Genomic DNA, 21,943 nt, shown 5'->3' on the forward strand with positions numbered 1-21,943 from the left:
TTATACATTCTCACGAGGCGGAGGTGTGACACAAACCAGGAGTTCATGCAGTTTTTAGTCTATAAACTCGAAAATACTGGCTCCATCCATTCGCCCATCCATCCATCCATCCATATTCTAACCACTTTTCCTTGTGAGGGTTATGGGGCCTGGAGCCTATCTCAGACAGCACAGGGCCCAAGGCTGGGACACACCCTGGATGGGATGCTAGCCCATCACTGGCTACATGCTTTCAACACTGTTGGAAATCTAGAGATTCCGATTCTCCTAACTTCCTTATTTTGGAACTGCAAAAGGAACTTGGAGTGTCTGGCAGAAATCCAAGAGAAGATAAAATTCCACATATTCAGAGCCTGGGGCCAGGGATCAAACCCACAGCCCTGGAGGGGTGAAGCTACAGCACTAACCACTGAGCCTGCAAGCTGCAGTGGACAAGATCTAAGATGAAAATATAAGACTCTTGCATCACTTACTTAACCCTTCAATACGTACAAATACTAAAAATTTGAGGAGAGCTTGGGTATGTGCAAGGTGGGTGTGGTGATCCTGTATTCAGCCTGCTGTTGCTTTTCTCTGGAGCCTTTAGACTTTGTGGCAGGAACAGATTTACAGCCTGTACTGTATAATCGAGTGTTTGAACACACCCACCTGCCTAGATATCAACTGCACATCAGTGCCCACAAGATGAATTTTAATTAGAAACTGGGACATTTAACACAAACATTTTTGTTTTTTAATGATGTGGCCAACAATGGTGACTAAATATGGTGACTAAATTGCTGAGATTAGTTTAATTTACTCACACAGGTGACTCATATGTGAATGTCTGCCCTTTTCCATTTAAAACTGAAATAATTAAACTGTGTTGTTAAACAAGTTGTTGTTTCCCGGCCTTTGGAAGGGGCAGTGTGTAGCTCGGCTGGTTAGCAATATGCACCCATGTCCAGAAGGTTGTGAGTTTGAATCCCACAATAAGGCCCTTAACCCCAGCTAGTCCTATGTTGATGGTTAATCCTGATCTCTGACCCCAAGCTTTCCTTACACTATGTTAAAGGAAAAAAAATGTAATGGTTGACAGTTAAAAGATAGAGCTGGTGTTCACCTGGGCATCACTCTTAAAAGCCCCCTAAACATTACTGACAGATTTGTCTAAGAATGATTCATCATCCCTTGATTTCTACCAAAGATGACTGTAAACAGCATGTTTCGCCGGTCAGAAGGGAACGGCCACTCCAGATCCAAGAGGAAATCCTGCCTAGCTGCCGGTTGCTATGGATTTCTGTGAAAGGCCCTCGGAATAATGGCACGTCCCACCGCTGATGTCAGAGCTGGGAGCTGCTGAACGGGGCTGCAGCCTGTTGCTGGTGAGCATCAAACAGCCCGCTGTTCCTCCAGATGCCTGGATCCGGCTGGGGATCGCGGAGGCGGAGGCGCCCTTAACGCCAGCTCGCCTTCTCTTCCCTTCCCTGGCAACAGTGGAGGATTTTATTCAGGACGCAGTAAGTATGTCACTTTTATTGGTGGGTTTGGTCCTTCATTCATTGTTGTCTGAGGCACGCAGTGAGTTCAGTAAATAGATGGACTGTTTTTGTAGTTCGGTTGTTTAAATTACACTTATCTGTTTTCACGAATCTGTGTAAAAGAACGCGGTTAGCAGTTCAACTTGAGTTATAGAGCTACACAGACTCTTACTGGTTTTTCTGTCACTTTGAAATGAAAGTGAGACTGAGGAAGATTTACACCGCAAGGAATTTGGAAAATGAAAGGATGGTGATCTTCCTTCAAAAAGAATAAGATAAAAATAAAAACGTTTTTAGTTAGTTTTCTCCTTCGGATTCCTGTGCCAATTATTTGAGAGATGACTGGTGCGATCAAACAGCTTCTTCACAAGTTCATTTGTATGCTCGCTCATACAGACCGAAGTGTCTTGCCGTAATATTTGACATAATGGAATTTTTCTTTCTCAGTCCCATCGGAATCGCATTTAAGCAAATCAATCGATTGTTCCATTTCATGCTTTCTACCAGCTTTTATAAAAACGCACTTTAAAACATTTTTAAAATGCAGTTTTTTGCTATCTGCAATCTGCAATATGACTCAGTGTGTGAGGTGAACGCTGTGCTGCTGTGTAGCCCCGAGAGTGATAGCTATCAGAAGGCACGATGAGAAAGATCTGAACCAAAAATAATTCATTTTTATTACTTCTGAATGACCGAGGCGATTGTTTTGCCACAGCTCTAAGAAGTGTCCCGTAATTCTGGAGTGCTCCGTTTCATATCGTTTGAACGGTTGAAGCCATTATCTTGGGAAATGTTTTTCGGCTGTATAGTCATTTATCTTCCTGGCAATTTTAAGTTATACACTCTCACTGGAATATAGTAACTACCGTCATGATGTTGTGCAGTAACTTTATCACAATGCATTCTCGCGAACACAGTAACATGCTTCAGCTATGTCCTTGAAGTGCAGCTCTGTAGTGTTGCGCTGAAGAAAATGTTTTTATGAATTTTCGATAGTATTAAAAGTCAATCGTCGAAAATATGTTGAAAAATATATAGCCTATAGTTTGACCTAGACCATAATCATTATTATTACTTCCACAAAAACACATATAAACCTATTAAATTAAGCTAAATTAATATTTACACTATTTAAGCTTGATAAACTATGCCTCTGCCTACATAACTTACGTAAGTCCACAAACACCAGCAATGAATATACTTGCTTTTTGACCAAAATATTTGACCCGACGTGTATTAAAATAGCAATTTGATTAATAATAGTGGATAACTTGCAAATTACGGAAACTAATTCAAATCCAGCATCACTATAGTTAGATTTTCCATATTCGGATTTATTTCTCTATATACTATTGCTGCAGAGCTGGCTAATAATGGGGCATTTTTATTATGAAAACAAATCGCGCCAGATTGAACAGTTATTATATGGTCTGTTTCTTTGTTCATCAGACCTTGTCTCATCATACGTCTATGTTATGTACAGGGGGAAAATGCTGAAATTAATGATCGATAAATGATAAATTAGCAAGAAGTCACCTAGTTACGACATTGTGCCGTGAATGCACTGAATGGAGTTTGAGACAAAGGTCGTGATGAGCAAACACGTCCCAGGCGCGCATGCAGACGCCCGCGTTAATGCTGAGTGCGGCTCCGGCAAAGGGGAAATGCCCAATCTGTCCGTCGGAATTCCTCAGCAGTGTGTAACAGAGGCCCTTCGAGATGTGGCCTCATTTCAGACCTAGCTGCCATGTACAAAACAGAAGAATATCCCCAATTATGTAGTTAATGAACTTATAGTCCACCCCACTAACGGCCCATTTTCTTGTGCTTAATGTGCCAACTTTCGGTCTTGCGTGTGTCTGGAAAGTACAAACTGCGGGAATCTTCCATGAGAAACTACATCACAAGCTGCCATTTTTAACACCTATATTTTCCATATTGCTTGTGTTTCATTGGAGTTCATCTGGTTGACACTGGTATGCTGTGCTTTACTTGGCCTTATGGGGCAGTGAATCGCACGGCGTTCTGTAAAATAGCCACCACGACCATGTTGCATTCCTAGATTATACACTATTTTCCCAGATTGACCATGAGCTTAAAACTGGTCAATCACAGCCTGCTGCAGACCACATTCGCACAACATTCCTCTTATTGATCCCTTCTAATATGTGATGCGAGGATCCATTTATTTGAAGGAAATGACTGTAAAAGCTCTCGCCAGCGTTAAGAAGGTGACATCACGACCCGTGCCATTTTACAGAGAGATTAGCAGACGTCTCTCCACCCGCCAAAGGACAGCCCTCCCCTTCCTGAAGTCGCCAGACAGACGGCTGAAATGCATCAGCTTATGGTCAGAGACGACAGAAAGAAGAGAACTTTGCTGGGGCCTGTTTATGGCTTTAATTCTCTGAAAATTACCTGTCAGCCAGCAGCAAATCAGCAGCAGGGTAACATGCGTATTGTCAGCCAGCAGCCAATCAGCAGCAGGGTAACATGCATATTCTAATGGGGCAGAACTCCTGCCGTCATTTAAGTATTATCTTGAACAGTAAGAAGATATAAGTCATTTGTTCCTATTGGCCGCTTAATATATAGTAGAAAAATACAATTTTATAAAAATTTGTGACTGCAATCAAAAAACTAAAAGATGTATTTTGTTTGATTACTCTATGGTTAAGATTAGGGCTGGGTTGGGGTTAAGGTCGTCATTGTTGGCATTAGGGTTTTGCCTATAGAAATGAATGGACAGTCCCCACAAAGATATGAGTACGGGTCTGTGTGTGTGTGTGTGTGTGTGTGTGTTTATGTGTGTGTTTTATTGGTTTGAAGTTCCTCCACAGAGATGATCAGCCTGAACAAACGCTTCCTAAGAAGTCTCTGTACTGTTTTTTAATGTAGAATTGCAAGCGTAACAATTTGCATATTGCTTCTGAAAATTCTAAAAATGTAAAAATCCGTACAGATGGCCCTTTGTCTGATATCTGTGAAGTTTCTGGTCTGAGAAAATGTGCTTTCTGTGAATATTTATCAGTCGAACCATGAACAAACAAGCTTAAAGAACAAGGCTAAGCAGGAAATTTAAAGGAAATTAGCAAGATTTACTTTATAATGGAAAAAAAAAAATTCAGGTATCACAGAAAGTCACGTATCCGTTCTACACAAAGCAGCCAGAGTGATCCACGTAATTCATCACTGAAACATCGTGTATCGCCTCGTCCCGCACACCTCACGCCTTTTTCACGTGATCAAGTAATTTTATTTGAATGAGAAATTGCAATTATAATAGCAGCAATGAATTTTCAAGTTAGCCTAATTCGGGCTGGTTTCCTGGTTTGAGAAAATGCAGAAAAAGGAAATCCTCACAGCGCTGTCAAGCGGATAAATGCCGATGTGCTGGAAGGTGTCCCTAAAATGATAGCATTGACGGGGAACAGTAAATTGCAGCCCAAGCAGACTGGATGCTCACGCACGCTTCTGGAATTCTCCAGACCCCAATTCTAATTCCATGACTGTTGTGTCATCTGGCATTCCATCGCTAATTCTGGCATTTTTTCCGCCTCTATATCTCCATAATACAGCTAAGGTAGGTCTTTGGCAGTTATTGAAGACCTCCTACCTTTGGTTCATCTCACGTGTGTGTCTCCTTATAAGGTCTACGCCTTTAATCCGACCTATCAGCCAGAGTAGTTCTTTTTCTTTTCCGTGTTCACTCAGCCCGCAGACACAATCTATTAATGGTGACTGTGTTTCTCACAATGAATCGCTCTAGCACCTCCTCGATGCCGCTTTGATGTTCCTGCCCTCAGAGGCTCCGAATCTCTGCCGCTCTGCCCTTTATTTACGTCTGATGTCGGGGGGTCTGCCTGAATGCTCTTCACCCCGTTCGCCGCACTGACTTCCCCCTACCTGCCTGGAAACGGTGTCCGAGCTGGAGTGCTTTAATCTCCCTTCTGGGGAGTTCAGGTTCTGGAGGAAATAACTGAAATACATACATAGAAGATAAAGGGATCAGACTGCAGTGGTCTCTTTTAGGGGAGGGGAGGGGGCGTGGTCTTCCTCAAGTGAGGTGAAGTCAGGCAACGGCCTTTCGCTCACCAGTTGCCAGCCATTTAGGATACAAAGCAGTCTGGTCCTTCCTCCAGCATCTCTGACAGCTAGACTTTGGCAGACTTTCCGAAATGAAGAATCTGTTTTGTGGCTGTGTCTTTACCCCCTGATAAAACCAAAACAGCCACCATCTGTTTGTTTCACCCCCTTCCAAGGGTGATTCTAGGATTGTTTAATGATGGGGGACATGAGAGGCCGTAGTTCATAAAATGCCCGACCGTATTATTGGCCAATGATATGTTTAGAATCGGTGAATGACAGGGGAGGGAGCACCCCGGGGGCCAATCGGCTTTTAGCCGGGGCCAGTGCACCTGGCCCCACCCCTGTATACAGCCCTGCCCCCTTCAATGTAAAAGTCCTACAAATTTCAAGTCCCAATCAAGTCCTGGTCGCACGTCACATGATCTGTTTGCCTTCACAGGAAATTTTACAGGATAGCATTTGTTAGTATGCAAAAAGGTAACAATTATGTAAAACAGTAATGAAAATATAATATTATAATGTCAATTTTTTAAAATGCATTTAAAAGTCTTCATCGAAGAGGGAACAGTCCTGGGGAACTCAGTGCCTCAGCGGAAATTAAACTACAGGACTGTACACAACAAAAGAGCCCCTGTTGTTGTGAGGATTTGTACAGGACCCTAGCCGGTCAGTGAGAGGTAGACGCTGAACACAGAGCAAGCAGGAAGTAGCACCTCAGGCTGCCCTGCCGTGTGTTGGGGGGTGGGATCTGAAGACAGCCTGCAGTGAGGATCTCCCGGTAACCGCTGTCTCCAATCAGAGGCTTCTGTTTGTTTGTGGGACATTAGAACCGCAATTTTGGTCCTCTGCGATTTCACTTGCTGTCTGTTTGTTTGGCTTTGCTCGTGAGATATGTTGTGAAAGGTGATTTACTGCTTTAATGTCTCGCCGTCGTAATTCAGTTTGTGCCGCCATCGCAGACGGAATCCAATAAAGGCGTGAGGTGTGCGGGACGCGTAGATACGAGATGTTTCTACCCACAGACTTGATCTCAAATGGGGCGATGGCTGGCCGGTTCGTGATTTGATCAAGTCCCATCCGCTTGGGCATTCTTCTGTCTTCCGGATTCTTCTCTTGCCAGATGGTTCTTCCTGGTCTGGATGAGAGAGGTAGATTAGTGCCCTACCTATGAACACTGAGAATCTGAACACATTCTCTGTGAACATGGAGAACCTGAACACAATTCCTGTATCATAATGGCTTAAGGGGAGGTGTGATTCTAGGATTTTTTAAGGTAGGGGGGGCATAACAGGGGCCATAATTCAAACAGAGGACCCAAAATTGTCATTACCCAATGATACGTTTTGACTCAATGAGTGACAGGGGAGGGGGCATTGTGGGGTCCAATCAGCTTTCAGCTAGGCCCAGCACCCCTGTGGCCTGTACATGCCTCTGCTTAAGAATGGGATCGATGAGATGTGTTTGGTGTAATGTGAGATAAAACACATCTTCTGACACCTTGGTTTCCCAACTTCATAGACGTACAAATGGTAGAAAACTCAGATTTACGTTAAATTCCCAACACTAGCACTACGTGGGAAGGAGTAATCGTCCAAGTCATTTTAGTACATTAGTACACTATATTATTTTTTTTTCTAGTTGTCTTGGATGTTCATCCATCCTTCCCTCCCTCCATATATCAATCCCCCCATCATCTCCCAACTGCCTATTCAGTACGGCGCCTCCAGTGATCTTTAATGTTTGTGAATGAATTTATGAAGATGATCGTTTTTGCTTTGGAGGTGGTGTGAGAGTGACATTATCAAGGTGGGGAGTTAAAAGAAGGCCATGCAGAAGGGCAGCGGGATAATGGTCCATTCGAGAGAAGCCACAATGCCGAAAGACTGCAAAGCCCTCCAGCGGCATCAGAGCCGTGCTACCAACAGCAGAGGCTGCCAACCTGGAGGGTGGTGTAAGAGCTAGCTATTTTAGCACAGCATTATGAATGCAAATGGGATCGCTGGAATTATGAATGCACTACTTTGTGCTAGGATTTTTTAAGGCGGAGGGCCATAAGATGGCCGTAATTCATATAGAGGGGCCAACTTCATCAATAGCCAATTATATGTTTTGAATCAATGAGTGACAGGGAAGGGGGACCAATCATCTTTCAGCTAGGGCTAGTGACCCTGTGGCTCCGCCTCTGCATTTGCCCTTGGGTTTCCAGATTTTTAAACTGCCACGCCGGGCAAAATCCCAAAGACAAGAACGAGACTCTTGGGATGGTAAATGCAGGGAATGGGGCTACAGGCCGGGGGCAACTAACACTGGAAATGGGGAGACAGTGAGGGGCAGCTGAAGCAGAATGAGACATCGTCAAGCCCAGTGAGAGATATGAAGGCAATTACAAGCCCAGAGATGTTTTTTGGCTTCAATGTATTCAGAGATTTATTAATTCCACCCACTTACGGCTAAAAAAACACTCCCTCTTTTTCTCATCTCCAACTCTTGCCGGAGTTTGGGAGAGCAGAGGCCCCGCAGTTTGAGTATCGCTCCAGGCGTGTTGCCCCCGACTACATTTCCACATGTGAAAGCTCATTTTTTTAATGCTGTAAACACAGGCAACCAGCGCAAATGTAGGGAGGAGAGAGGGCGGCAGAGACGTAATCCCGGTCCCACGAGCTCCGAGAGCCGCAGTGCGAACCCCCACCAGCCAGCTGAAGGAAGCGCTGCAGAAAAATGCTGTCTTCTAGTAAATAAAGAACAAATGAGGCTCTATATTCAGCAGAAGAGTCTACCTGGCTATAGTGTTTGGGTCTAAACGTTCTGCCCCAACAGCAGACTCACAGGTGACTAGCTTTGCGAATGAGAGATTGTCAGGTTTCCTAGAAGCAGCAGATTCAATTCCATTCAATCTATTTTTATATAGCGCCTTTCACAACATGGCCATCCCAAGGCACTTGACCAGAATGTGTGGCAATCCATTATTACATCATTTGTACAAAATGGGTCATGAAACAGGAAAAAGGGCCAGGTGACAACAGAGGAGAGGAACCAAAAGGAGAAGAAAAAATCCTCTGGGGTTCAAGGTCAAGTGGCATGGCCACCTCCATGATGTCACACTTACGTGGAACTGAAGCACATGACAGCAGTCCTGGAATTAGTGGAATATCTATGTCAAAGGTCCAAACGGGGTCTGGAGACAATGAGCCAGTCAAGGTTTGAGGTAGATGGTCCTTTGGTCAGTGTGGGGGGGGGGGGGGGTCTTAATTGGCTGGCATTGTCTAGGTGGACCTCCTCAAAACCTCAAAAGTGCTCTTTTGCTTGAGGTTGTCATTTCTAAGCTGCACTCTTAAGTCTCATTATCGTTTCCGGATTCTCGCCCTTGGCTCTTCGAAAGCGTGCTTGTCCTGCGGCCAGTGCGCGCCCAATGCGCTCATGCTCTAATCCTCCGTCTCGAAGGGCTGCCGCTCGGCTTCGCCGTATCTCTGGTGTCGCGGGGTTATGGCTGTTTATCTGGGTTTCGTCAAAAATACATCCAGAAAATGATAGCGGCAGCCCTCCCTGCCTGCTGCCTCCTCACCAACCTTCCCTCCCTGATCTCTCGGCGAGCACTTCAGCCAGCTTCCTCTGCGTTACAGAACTCAAGCATTATTCCATTGTTGTCAGAAAATGCAAATGTCTGTTTAGGAATTAGACTGCATGAATCATTGCCAGGAGCCACAGAAACACACTGCTCTTCAGGATATTAGCTGGACGGTCTTTGGCTTCCTGAATCTGCAATACATAAACCAAGTCTATGCTATCTTTTTATACATTTATGCACTGACATCAATTGGCTCGATCAACTAATAAAATAATATTTTAGGGGGCTTTGCTTATTTATTTATGTCACATCATATAGATTCTTGGATATTTCTGATATTGTTTTTGCCATCTGGGAAGTTCTCGTATTCTTATCATGGCACTGTTCCATGCCAAGTGAAAAAAACATCTGAATGTTTCTCTGGAAGCAAACTGAGATGCGCTTCTCCCAGACATACATATCATCTATGTACCATGTCCGCTTTCAACAAAAAAATTATATTCAATAAATAATTATAATAATGAAATTCAATTCCTTATTCTGTTTCCCATGTCACAATGGAAATAAGAATCTTTAAGTAGTGAATAGTAATGTAACTTTGACAGTAAATCTAGTTTATGCCCCAGACTGAGTAACAGATGTATCTTTATTTGATTATGGTACCATTTACCTGTCTGTTAACCTTCTGGTCATTATTTCCATACATATATCTGCACTGTGTGTGTAAATATGTAATTACATAGAAATATTCAGCACTGTGCACAAGTCCATGGTTTTCATAGAAATTTATGTTTAAATGATTTTCGCGTTGGCGTAGATCAGGTTTGATATCTATCAAAGTGTGCTGGTTTAGCCATTTCAAAATCTCTCCTAAAGTCCCCCATCTAAAATACCGATATATCAGTAACCATCTAATATAGCCATGTGTTTATTGACTTATCCACTAGCAGAACATGTTTGGCTAATCAATACCTCATCTAATTACATGACTATTTAAGTTAATTTGTTAAGTGAGCTGGTTGTGAAATTTAACGAATAGATGAAACATTTTCTCTGCCTGACTTTTGCATGATACTGTATATGTGTGCAGGGGTGTTAATGCACATTTTAGGCCCCATGAAATCATATCACACCGGGCCTCCGACTCAGAATAATCCAATTATGTTCCACGTTTTTAGGACCTCTGTCACTCCCCTGGAATTGTACTAACTTCCCCCGTTACGGCGCCCCTGTATGTGTGTATGTTTATATAAATATGCTGCTTACTTAATTCCAAACTGCTGTTTATGTAGAGAAATGTTTTCCCGATCCTGGATTAAACTGGCCTGCAATTTGTGGTCAGAGTTTATTCCTCGTTTACTCCTCTTTTACTCTTCATTACTCCTCATTTACTCCTTATCATATTATTACTTGGATCACGCTGGCTGTTGTTCCCCTTCATTCTTTGCTAAAGCAAATCAAGCTCAAGCTTCAAGTTTTACTTGAACACTTTGCATCTGTATAACAAAGTGCTTTTCCACCTACTTCCTGGATCGTGCTGGAAAGAAAATACCTAATACAAAGAAAAACAAAATGGGAAAAAAACATAACAATAATAAAGATTAAAATGATAAAAATAAAATTACTGCAAAATAGTAAAAACTGTAAAAACAGTGAGCAAGGATATAGGTAGTTGTGAACAGACTGCTGCCTGTGAACGGTCCTTTTTATGGAGACCTCTGACGACCAGCCGTCGTTCCTGGCACACTTTGCTGAATGTGTTGCAATGCAGGACCTTGTGAAATCACTTTTGAGGCTGGGTGATCACCCCCCACCCCCACACGCGTGTCTAATTGCATGGTGGCACACTGCCGCCAGGGGTGGGGGGGGGGGGGGTTATACATCATCTCATAAGCAAATAAAGCATCACAGTCTTATTGTCCAGCTTGATATTTATATTAAAACTGGCTGCCCAACTGTAACAAAAACAATTACCATCGGCGCCATAAATCCTGATGTTTTTTTCTTATCTGGATAGTGCACGTTGTTAATGGATTATTTTATCACACCACCAGCTAGACCTCCTGTGCATTTCTCAAAAATTTCCACACAGTAGCACACAAGTAACACAAAACCTTTTAAACACCTTTAAACTTTAACCTTTTTGATTATGGACAATTATTTTAATTTTAATCCTAGTGAGCTTACTTATGTACTGCAAAACAGCAGTCACCTTTGCTGCGGAAAATGTGCAATTTCCTTTATCTTGCTGACACTGAGGGGAACGCAGCCATAAAACAGATGAGGGTGTTGAGCTGGTGTTACACTTACACACAGACTCAAATTAGCTTCTTCTGTACCTGTTTTCAATCCATCGCTTTTAATCTGCAAAAACGGCACAGCCTCGTAATACCCGTAAAACATTATTTCTGCATGCGCGTCTTCCACCGAAGGGAATGTAGCACACAGAGGAGCTGTTTGTGCTTTCAAATTCCTCCGACTCATTTCTGGGGCGTTTAGTCCCTGTTTCTCATTACTACTGGAGCGGAATTTCAAACAAAGAAGCACCTTTCCCTTCAGCCTTATCAGTTCGTATTTTCAATGAGGCCTGTAGGCTAGATAGATAATGAATGTCAGTCCGTTCCTTATCTCTGTCAGTGGAAGGGAAAACACAGAGGTGGAGATGTCCTGAAATGTTGGGACAGTTTTTGTGGTTGGTTATTCTCATACTTGCATATGACTGGAGCAGCTATTTAGCAACTGTGAAACTGGGCATTTGGAATTTCGGAATTAGGGAAGTGGGAATGTGTGACGCACAAGCTTTCCGCTAATATTTAAGTACAGCTTGCGTGTTCCACCGGCTTTTCCTTTACTCTGTGTAGGATGTATGGTTTGGGACATACAGAGGGGTGGGACTACAGGGACACTAGCCCCAGCTGAAAGCTGATTGGGCTTCAGAGTGCCCCTGTCCCCTGTCAATCATCAATTCAAAACAAATCATTGGCTGATAATGTTGGCTATCTGTTTGAATTATGTCCCTCTTATGCCCCCCCCCCCCCCCCCACCTTAAAAAAATCCTAGAATTGTCCCTGTGTATGGTATCCATCCATCTTCCTTGACTGCATATCAATAATAATAATGAACATTTTATTGACCCCTGGGGGGAAATTTTCTTTATGTCTCCCATAGCAATACCCAGACAGCTGGGGGTTAAGGGCCTCGCCCAAGGACCCGCAGATGTGCCAAAGCCAAGCTCAAGCCACCAACCTTCAGATCGCAGGCACAGAGGCTTAGCCCACCGAGCCACACGCCGCCCCAGCACAGGGTTGGGTTTAGGCTTCACCAGGAAGCACAAGGCAGGCAGCACCACACACTCAAACACACACTAAGGGCAATTTAGTGACAGCAGATCCGCTAATTCCATTGTTTAATCTCAAACTGATGCCCCTCAACAATGATGCTTTGTTGGCCATTTGCACGCATACAGATACACTGGAATCCTTCTTTTTCACATATTCCACCTTACATTTACATTTTTACATTTAGCAGATGCTTTTGTCCAAAATGACAAACGACGTACATGGTGCCAAATGAGTGCAGCTAGGCTGAGCTTCCAAAGAACTCTGACTAAGAAATCCCCCATAAGAACATCTTGCTCTCCTTTGAGACACACATACACAGTTGATACTGGAGCTTGGTGTCTGAGTACCAGTATCTGGTGCCCCTGGACCGTATCAGGAGGTTAAAAGCCTTGCTCAAGGGTCCAATGGACCTGTGATTATTCTGCAACAGGCCAGATTTGCACTGGCAACCTTCTAATCGTTGGCCTAACCCACTGGGCCACATACTGGAAGGCACTTAGCTGGCCCTACTGTATATCGTCACTTCAGTCCAGCAAAGCATAAAACTTAATAAGAAAATGGAGTCTCTAAGCACCTTTGGTGGGTTTGCATGCATGCGTGACTCACAGGCAATCTGGCGGCAAAAAAAATCCCCAGGATGGCGTCCCGAGTGCAAACAGCTCGATGGGGGGAGCAGACCATCGGGAGGTCTGCTGGGAGGACTTCGGCGGGCTTTTCCGTTGCCTCGATACGCCGGGGGCCGCCTGGAGCGGCGGGACGAGCGTGCCAGCGCGCTCTCGCCAGCATCCCACAAGAGTGCGTGTTCCCGCCATGCATGTGCAAAGGCCATCTGCTCACTGAGCTGGAAGACGGAGGCGAAGAGCCCAACACGTCTCTGCAAGAGGGAGGACGCACCTTCTGCTGCTGGGGACACGCATGCGTCAGTCGTCTGTTTTGAGCTATTTAGCATCCTCAGCAAGACCCGGCTCAATGGCAGTCGACATGACTTGGACCAGAAGGACAGACAGGGACCGATTATTATTATTATTAAGGCGCTCCTTTTGGGCATCGCACCAAGGACAAGACCGACTCTGCAGCAAGGATGACTCACGGGCGGCGTGAGAACGTGAGCCGCTAATTACCCGACACACGAGACGGCGGTAACAAGCCGGGCTCAGAGCCGGGGCCCTGCAGCGTGAAAGTTTGCGTACATCTAAAGTCGTTTTTCATTTCCACTCAGGGGTGGAACTTGAGAATTTCTGCTACTAGCCCGCCGAGCTAGTTCTGTAAAAAATGTAGCTGACAAAATTTTTCACTAACCCACAATGTAATTCTCAAACATAAAGAGCAAAATAAAAAAAACAAGGGGAAAAAAGTGGTGTTTGAGGAAAAAAAAGTGCATTAAATCTAGCTTGTTTTTCAATTTCTTTCGGTTTAGCTTGTAACATCTTCACTAACTCTGTCACCGGACACCAATTGATCAGGCCGTTCAATTTATTGCCCAACCGGGACGAGTCTGAGGAGACTGGCCCTGAAGACCCTGCACATTGTCACCCAGACGGTGGTCTGCATATGGTGGTCTGTGTACGGTGGTCTGCTTACCTGTGCTGCGAGATGAACACACAATATAATGAGGTTTTTCACATAGTCCGACAAGCAGATTATTAGTAGCCAGCGGGCTAATGTTCAGTTTTTTTTTTTTGCTCGTCCTTTTTCTAAATTGCTCACCTCAGGGGACTGAGCGAACTTCATACCCAGCCCTGGTTGCACTTTCCTACACGCCAAGCTGAATTTTCAGACCAGGCTTCCACAGATTAGCACTTAAATGGCCAACAGGTAGTTGTTTGTGATCTCTTGTTCCGGAAGGAGAGCAATGAGGCAACAGGCCAGCCATTAAGCGCCCCCTATCTGTGCTGTAGTGTCATGACATATGGTAGAGTACTTCAAGATCTGTACTTGACTCTCCTCGTCCTCTGGGTCACTCTGCTCACAGAAGGGCCATAGAATTAAACAGCACTGCTCCTGGAACCTCAGGCTTGGGAAGAACCTTGGGTTGTAAGTGCAGGAAGTGGTGTGTGGTTCAGTGAGTTATGAAGTTATGATGCTGCATCTGTGATTTGAAGGTCATTAGTTCAAATCCCAGCATCAGCAGGGTGCTTGCATCTTGAGCAAGGCCTCTAAAACCCTAATTGCTCCAGGGATTGTGGTTGCTCTGGATAAAGGCGTCTTCTAAATAAGTTAAATGAAATGTCCTCGTGTGTGGAGTCTCTGCAGACTTCTGGTGCCCCTTTCCACCATCTGTGAACATTCACACGTACCTCTGCTGAAATCCATGCCTTGCCAGAATGTGGGAGACACAGACCCACAAACAAGCTTAAGGCAGTTCATCATCTCCAACCATTGATTTTCAGGATTAATAATCAGCGGACGTCGGTCTTTAAGAGCGCCGATCGTTTCCTCCTGCCTTGATGGCTATAGGAACCTTGGAAGGCTTTGAAGCTCATTTTCCAGCAGCTCACGTGAGTGAACTTAAGCAGTGAACATATTTAACTGATTTGAGCCCAGACTTAGAAGTAAAACTGAAGTAGAGGTGCAAATATTTAATTACAACTGGCGGGCAGGAACGTGAAAACGGTTTAGTTCTGTGTGTCTGGGTGCAGCTACGGCTTGTAGTTACCATGGTGTTTTGGAGCGAATACATCCGAGTCTCCCAGCAGCACCAGTCTGGATATATAAAAACATAACATTATAAGATTATTTGCCAACCAAACATTGTTTCCATGTGTTCATTGATGAACCCATTCAATAAAAATGGCTTCCTTTCCTGGGGGTCAGAGGAAGTTTAAAAATGTATAATAATTATGGTATGAAGGTATAAAATCAGCCCTGAATGCCAATGGAAAATCACCTTTATTTTAAGCATGATTATGAAGTGGTGATTATTTCACCTTATGGAAAATAAACTTTAGTGCATTGTAATAGTGACAAGAAATCCTGAATCCTAATAAGCCGCATTTTCTTATCAAGGCGAGTATCACTAATTATATGCAAAATGTCAGAATCGGTTGTGATCTGTGGCTTTAGACTGAGCCATTGTGACTCCTGGCAGGTTAAACACCAGGGGGATTTTAGACGTTTCATGTGTGTGTGTGTGTGTGTGTGTGTGTGTGTGTGTGTCTGCAATCCCCAAGCGATGGAGAATTTACATATCAAGTGAGAGAATGAAAGGGTGTGAAAGATGGAGTGTGCGGAGGTCTGGGTGAGACGAGCAAGAGAGAATGTGTCCGAAATAGAAACGGTTTGAGAGAGTCCCAATTCCCTCCACAAACGAGCCGATCGCGCTGTCCTTCATCTCCCGCTAACACCCTCGTTGAACCCGTCACCAGCTCCGGTTCTAAGCGTGGAACCGCATCGTTTGTGTTTCATGTATTAAGTTAAGTAGAACACTGCTGGTAGATTCCTGGATACCACTAGTTGTTAATATCATTGTATTCAACAATAATAATATAACAATAGTAGTATTTATATAATCACTATAATGGCAGTTAAAATAATATAAACTATTAAAAAATGTTATGGCCTTTTTAGTGGGGGGACTAATTAGGACGATTCCAAAAATTTGAAAATTAACTGGATTGGTCTGGACTGGGGCCCAATATGATATGCTTTCATGGGGCCCAAAATCTTTAGCAGCGCCCCAGCTTCTTCGTATTATGCATGTGGGACACTGTGTGAAACCTTGTTGTGATATCGGTATAGTCCACACTGATTTTTATGAATAAAAACAGTTTTTAAGTAAAAATAAATAAGTGTCATGAGAAGGTGTGAGATTGTAATGAATTTGCCTGTTTCCTCCAGCAGGTGGCAGTGTGACAGCGAGCGGGTGGCTCAGGCATGTGACAGCGGCTTGACTCAAACATGACTCTGCTGGCGGGAGATGGCTCAGACTACGACTACAGTGCTCTGAGCTGTGCCTCGGAGTCGTCGCTCAGCGGCCCTGCCCTCCACCAGGAGAGACAGGCCCTCAAGGGCACCTTCTACCAACGGGCCCAGCTCCTTCCGCTGGGCAAGGGTGGAGGTGAGGTGCCCCTGCCCAGTGCCCGTAAGCTCCACGCCATCATTAATGTGGGCGGCCTCCGTTACCAGCTGCCCTGGACCACGCTCGAGGACTTCCCGCTCACACGGCTGGGCCAGCTGCGGGCCTGCAGCAACTTCGACGAGATCATGCGCGTGTGCGACGACTACGACGTCACCTGCAACGAGTTCTTCTTCGACCGCAACCCGTGCGCCTTCCGCAACATCCTGACCTTCCTGCGTGCTGGCAAGCTGCGGGCGCTGCGCGAGACCTGCGCCCTCTCCTTCCGCGAGGAGCTCCTCTACTGGGGCATCCCCGAGGAGTGCCTGGAGTGGTGCTGCCACCGGCGCCTCCTGCAGCGCATCGAGGAGTGCGAGGAGCTGGACCGCGCCGAGGAGGAGGAGCTCCTGGAGGCTGAGGGCGGCCTACACGAGCCGCTGGCCCAGGAGTCGTGGCATGCCGTGTGCATGGGGCGCCTCAGGGACATGGTGGAGAGACCCCACTCAGGTCTGCCCGGAAAGATCTTCGCCTGCCTGTCCGTCCTCTTCGTCACCATCACCGCCATCAACCTGTCCATTAGCACCATGCCAGCCATGAGGCAGGAAGAGGAGGAGGTGAGTTCTCCGCACGAGGCTGGTTCCCTCTCCGTGGATCTCCCTGTGGGACCGTCCCTGTCCTCAAGGATAATATTGTTTTATTAAATATTCATTAGTGGCTCATTTACACTTAAAACCCAGGGTAGGATTTCTCATCCTGTCAGTGACTTCAATCACACCACTGAATGATGAGAATAAATGAGAACCAGCACAGGCTTGGAAACAGAGCTTTAGTTTCACACTTTTCCTCTATAAATCCCTCACGCGGCATGTTCTGTATTTCGGGAAAGTAACGCCCTGTGAGTACTAATTTGGACTAAGAAATACCCTTTCATCATAGCGATGGCAAGGTGGAACGTAAGTTTAATTAAAGCTCTGCTTTATGAGCTAACAAAAGAGCGACGTGGTGCTGATTCGTGGAATAATGAGAATACTTCCAGGCACGCGGAGACCAGAAAGGCTTGAATCAAACGCGCTGCACTGAATGGCCGGCTGGTGCATTGAGAAAGAAAATTACAAATTGAATTAAGGTGCTCATTATCGAGGCTGACATCAGTTTGTGGCGTAATTAGATTGTAAACGCTCCCTGTAAAAATTACATTCAGATTGAGGAAGAGCAAACGCGTATGGTCTGAAATGGTGTTGGGCACGTGGATTTTAGGCAATCCATGCTGATCGTATTTAATCTTAAGCAAATCCGTAGCGTTTATATCCTATCCAGTTAAGTGCTTGGCTACTTCAGAGTATGCTGGGCACCGTCCTCCGCTTGATCTGGGGGTAATACGATCACGTCGCCGCGATACAGTGTCGAGATCCTCTGGATTTCCAGAGTGCAGTTTACTGGAAAATTGGATTACTGACTGGGACAGGGATCGCCATATACCGGAGCCCCCGGATGACATGACCCTCCGTTACAGATTTTGTGTCGGGTTGTCCTACATATCGATAGCTGTAGCTATCGATATTTGCTACCAACATAGAACTATAGGAGGCCTATCTGATTGCACATGCCGCCAGTTCTCACACATATCTGGCAAAGTGCCGTATCAGGAAATTCTACCGACACCGTGTTTTACAGCACATTCTATCAACAGGAACACATTTCTCCTAAAAATAAACAAGCCGCACATCTGATCTGATGATTGGCTTTATTAGATTAGCTCATCAATTACGTTATTATAACTATTAATTCACGAAAAAGACACAAATACCTAGAGATAAAATATTGGTCTTGGTTGTAGAAGTATCCTCAAGCTGACTTCGATTAAAGACATCATCAGCATCATGAATTAAACAATAGCTACCACATGAAAATCCGCAATACAGCCCGTTTGTAACTCAAAATATTGGCGATAGGTTTTATTTTCAAAGAATGTTTGGACAGACTTTATTTCACGACTGAAATAGCAAAGCCACGCCTGAAAACAGTTAATTATAAACAAGCAAAATGTTCCGGAGTTATACTTTAATTGTTATCAAATACTTAAGAATAAAGGCAGAGTGACAAGGCAAAAAAAACGTTTGGACACTCGTAGTCCAAGGATACATATGATATGTATGAAGGAGCCGAGATCACGTCCCTCCATACACTGAGCGAGGAGCGAAGGCGCCACACAGTGAAGCGCTCAGGTTGCGTTTTTGCTCATTCCTGTAGCTGCAGTTCCCCCTAGTGGCAGAGAGCCAGTACAGCCAGAGCTCTAGTGCGTGAAATTCCCATTGTGCCCGCTGTATGTAATTTAACTGAGACGAGATTAAATTCAGTTAGATAGATTAACGAGAATGAAAGAGAAAACAGGAAATACAATGGGAGTGTAACAGGTGGGTAAGCTGACTTGTCCACATGTTCGCCCAGACAACATATCAGGGCCGGCCCCACCCTCTTCAGGGCTTGAAGCAAAATTCGATTATCCTGGCTGTCATTTGTCGTCTTCCATTCTGACAGGCTGATCACATGGCGGGGGGCGGCATGCCAGAGGTATTCAAACTACGCCCCCACCCCAGGGTGTGAAGGAATTGCGGAGGTGGGCACAGGCCAGGGGAAAAAAAAACCAGAACTTTTTTGGGGGGTGGTTCAGCTGGGGGCAGATCTATTTCAAAATTGCAACCTTAATGTGAACACATTATTTGCCTGAGCACATTATATGACGCTAATAAATTAAAATAATTAAAATGTGTCAAATAGACAGGCACCACCTATTTAATACACCGCACTGTTACGACTAGTAACGTAACGGTGATAAATCTGACACCATGCTGACATACTAGCAGAAGAGAAAATGTGATAGCAGAAACATAAAATATAATAATGCATATCTGGAATATCTGGAATATCTGGACCCATATATATCAACCGTAGGGGGGCCGTGTAAAAAAAAGTTTAATGCCACTGGTTTATGGCCTGACCCGGCATACATGCACGACTGGCTTGCAACGACGGCTGTCTGTTTCCCTTCAGGGGAAATGCTCACAGATGTGCTACAACATCTTCATCGTGGAGACCGTCTGCGTGGCCTGGTTCTCGCTGGAGTTCACGCTGCGCTTCATCCAGGACCGCAGCAAGCTGGCTTTCCTGCGGCGGCCCCTGAACCTCATCGACGTGGTGGCCATCCTGCCCTACTACATCACGCTGGTGGTGGACGGCACCTCCGAGGGTGACAAGCGGCTGGGCTCGGGCAGCAGCTACCTGGATAAGGTGGGGCTGGTGCTGCGGGTGCTGCGGGCCCTGCGCATCCTCTACGTCATGCGGCTGGCCCGCCACTCGCTGGGCCTGCAGACGCTGGGGCTGACGGCCCGCCGCTGCACGCGCGAGTTCGGCCTGCTGCTGCTCTTCCTGTGCGTGGCCATCGCGCTGTTCTCGCCGCTGCTCTACCTGACCGAGAGCGAGGCGGCGGTGGGCGCGCGCGAATTCAGCAGCATCCCCGCCACCTACTGGTGGGCCGTCATCACCATGACGACAGTGGGCTATGGGGACATGGTGCCGCGCAGCGTGCCCGGCCAGGTGGTGGCGCTCAGTAGCATCCTGAGCGGCATCCTGCTTATGGCCTTCCCCGTCACGTCCATCTTCCATACCTTCTCGCGCTCCTACGTGGAGCTCAAGCAGGAGCAGCAGCGGCTGCTCCAGAGACGGACGCATTTCCTGCTGCGCAACCGCATCACGGACCTCAGCAACCTGTCCCTGGAGAGCGACGCGCTCTTCCCCAGCGGCTCCTCCTGCTCAGAGCCCCGGGAGACTGACGACTGAGCCGGAATCTTCCTTCCGTTTAACTGTGGTCTCTTGGTCGTCTCGTTCCATCGTTCCATAACTGATCACATTCCGTTGTGGGGAATAGGGGGATTTTTTTTGGGAGGGGGCAATAAAATTTGCCAAACTGCGGGGGGAGGCATTTTTCCAGTGATTAAAGTTGCTAAGCCTGAAATCAGGAGTCCATCAGGAGAAATAGGAAATTGGAAGAAACCCTTACAAATCACCAGTGTTGACAGGACATTCCTGTCTTTCTCAAAACCTAGACAATGTCTCATGGTGTAGATTTGGGTATGGATGGTAGGTACATGGGTGTACCGTGTGTTTTGGAGGGGGGGCTGATTTGGTCCCTCCCGATGCCCTTGAATGCTACCTGGTGGGGGCCCTTTCTCCCGCCTCAAGAACATCATGAAGATGGATTGCCTTGTTCTTGTTCCGTTGTCATCCGTATCTTCCACATGGAACACAATAAAAATATATAGACTTGTGCATAGAAACACTCATATACAGGAAATCACCACCAGAGGCAGCATGTCCAATACAATTATGACTTTGGCACACAAGTATGAAATGGCTCTATATGGAATTAATTTATAAATTATAAATTAAATGACACTATATTAGATGTAACTAATGCAAATGTACTCCTTTATTGCTGCAATGACTGTGCTGCATTTAGATGTGGAGTTATTTTTTACTCGTTCTGTAGTGTCTCAATAAATGTCCTCCTAACCAGCTTGGACTCGTCGTTCCCTGGTGTTTGCATCAAAGAAACAACATTTGTGTTATGAATGTACATTTATTTGGCAGGTGCTTTTGTTCAAAGTGATGAATAAGTGAGATCAAAGAGTCGGGTCAGTTAGTGTCCCGACGCCAGTTTGGGTTTAAGGGCTCAGTAGTGATGGGATCATTCTGACACCCATGGGAGTTGAACTCATAACCTTCCAGAATGGGAATAGAGCCCAAACCCACTGAGCTACATGCCACCACACAAAGGTCAATTACCAAGGGATCTGTTGCCAACAGCACAACTACACATTCATGTCCATGGCTGAAATGATTTAGCTCTATTTAAATTTGATTTTTGTAAGTTATTTTCGAGTGAGCATGATCATTGCGAATCTTGGATTAAAATAGGGGGAAATTGCTTTTATAGCACTATTGATCAAAGTATTATAATTTAATGCAAATTATCCAGAGAACAATTACTTCATTATGCGCGGAGTCGTAATGCACTCCTATACGTTAACGACCTCACCGCAAAATTAGTGTTATTGCGGACTCAGCATGAAACGGGTGAGTCATAGATCTGACGGCACTAAAGCACAAAGAAGCTCCCGGGGATTTCGCATTTTACGCATTTTTAAGGCTGTTCTACATGTCGTGTTTTTAAGCACATAAATGCTACGTGTAACCATTTAATTAGTAATTGTAAATCTGCATTTTTAAAAATTCTTTCACTCACGCAAATACACTGATGATGATTTCACTCAATTACATTTTAGGCGGCGTTTTTTCGCTTCTTTTTTTAACTTAG

At 45.2% G+C, this 21,943-nt stretch overlaps 1 protein-coding gene across 3 annotated transcripts; it reads left to right on the forward strand.

Annotated features, from left to right (window-relative positions):
• Positions 1-1,249: 1,249 nt before the first annotated feature.
• kcng1 (potassium voltage-gated channel, subfamily G, member 1) lies at positions 1,250-21,141 on the forward strand. Of its 3 annotated transcripts, XM_023834902.2 has the most exons (4): positions 1,250-1,499; positions 14,906-15,013; positions 16,356-17,183; positions 19,621-21,141. In XM_023834902.2, exons 3-4 carry the CDS (start codon positions 16,413-16,415, stop codon positions 20,404-20,406), a joined length of 1,557 nt encoding a protein of 518 aa, XP_023690670.1. In that variant the 5' UTR covers positions 1,250-1,499; positions 14,906-15,013; positions 16,356-16,412; the 3' UTR covers positions 20,407-21,141. The 3 variants fall into 3 exon arrangements, with proteins under 3 accessions (XP_023690670.1, XP_023690668.1, XP_023690669.1); XM_023834900.2 differs by lacking the exon at positions 14,906-15,013 and having other exon boundaries at positions 16,353-17,183; XM_023834901.2 differs by lacking the exon at positions 14,906-15,013.
• Positions 21,142-21,943: the final 802 nt, after the last annotated feature.

This window comes from Paramormyrops kingsleyae, chromosome 6 (genome assembly GCF_048594095.1).
Source record: "Paramormyrops kingsleyae isolate MSU_618 chromosome 6, PKINGS_0.4, whole genome shotgun sequence".
In the NCBI taxonomy this organism is placed as follows: domain Eukaryota; kingdom Metazoa; phylum Chordata; class Actinopteri; order Osteoglossiformes; family Mormyridae; genus Paramormyrops; species Paramormyrops kingsleyae.

Bases quoted from the DNA above. Each gene is read 5' to 3' on its own strand.
- kcng1 (XM_023834902.2), top strand. From the start codon at position 16,413: ATGACTCTGCTGGCGGGAGATGGCTCAGACTACGACTACAGTGCTCTG. The intron at 17,184-19,620 runs GTGAGTTCTCCG...GTTTCCCTTCAG, and splicing joins TGAGGCAGGAAGAGGAGGAG to GGGAAATGCTCACAGATGTG.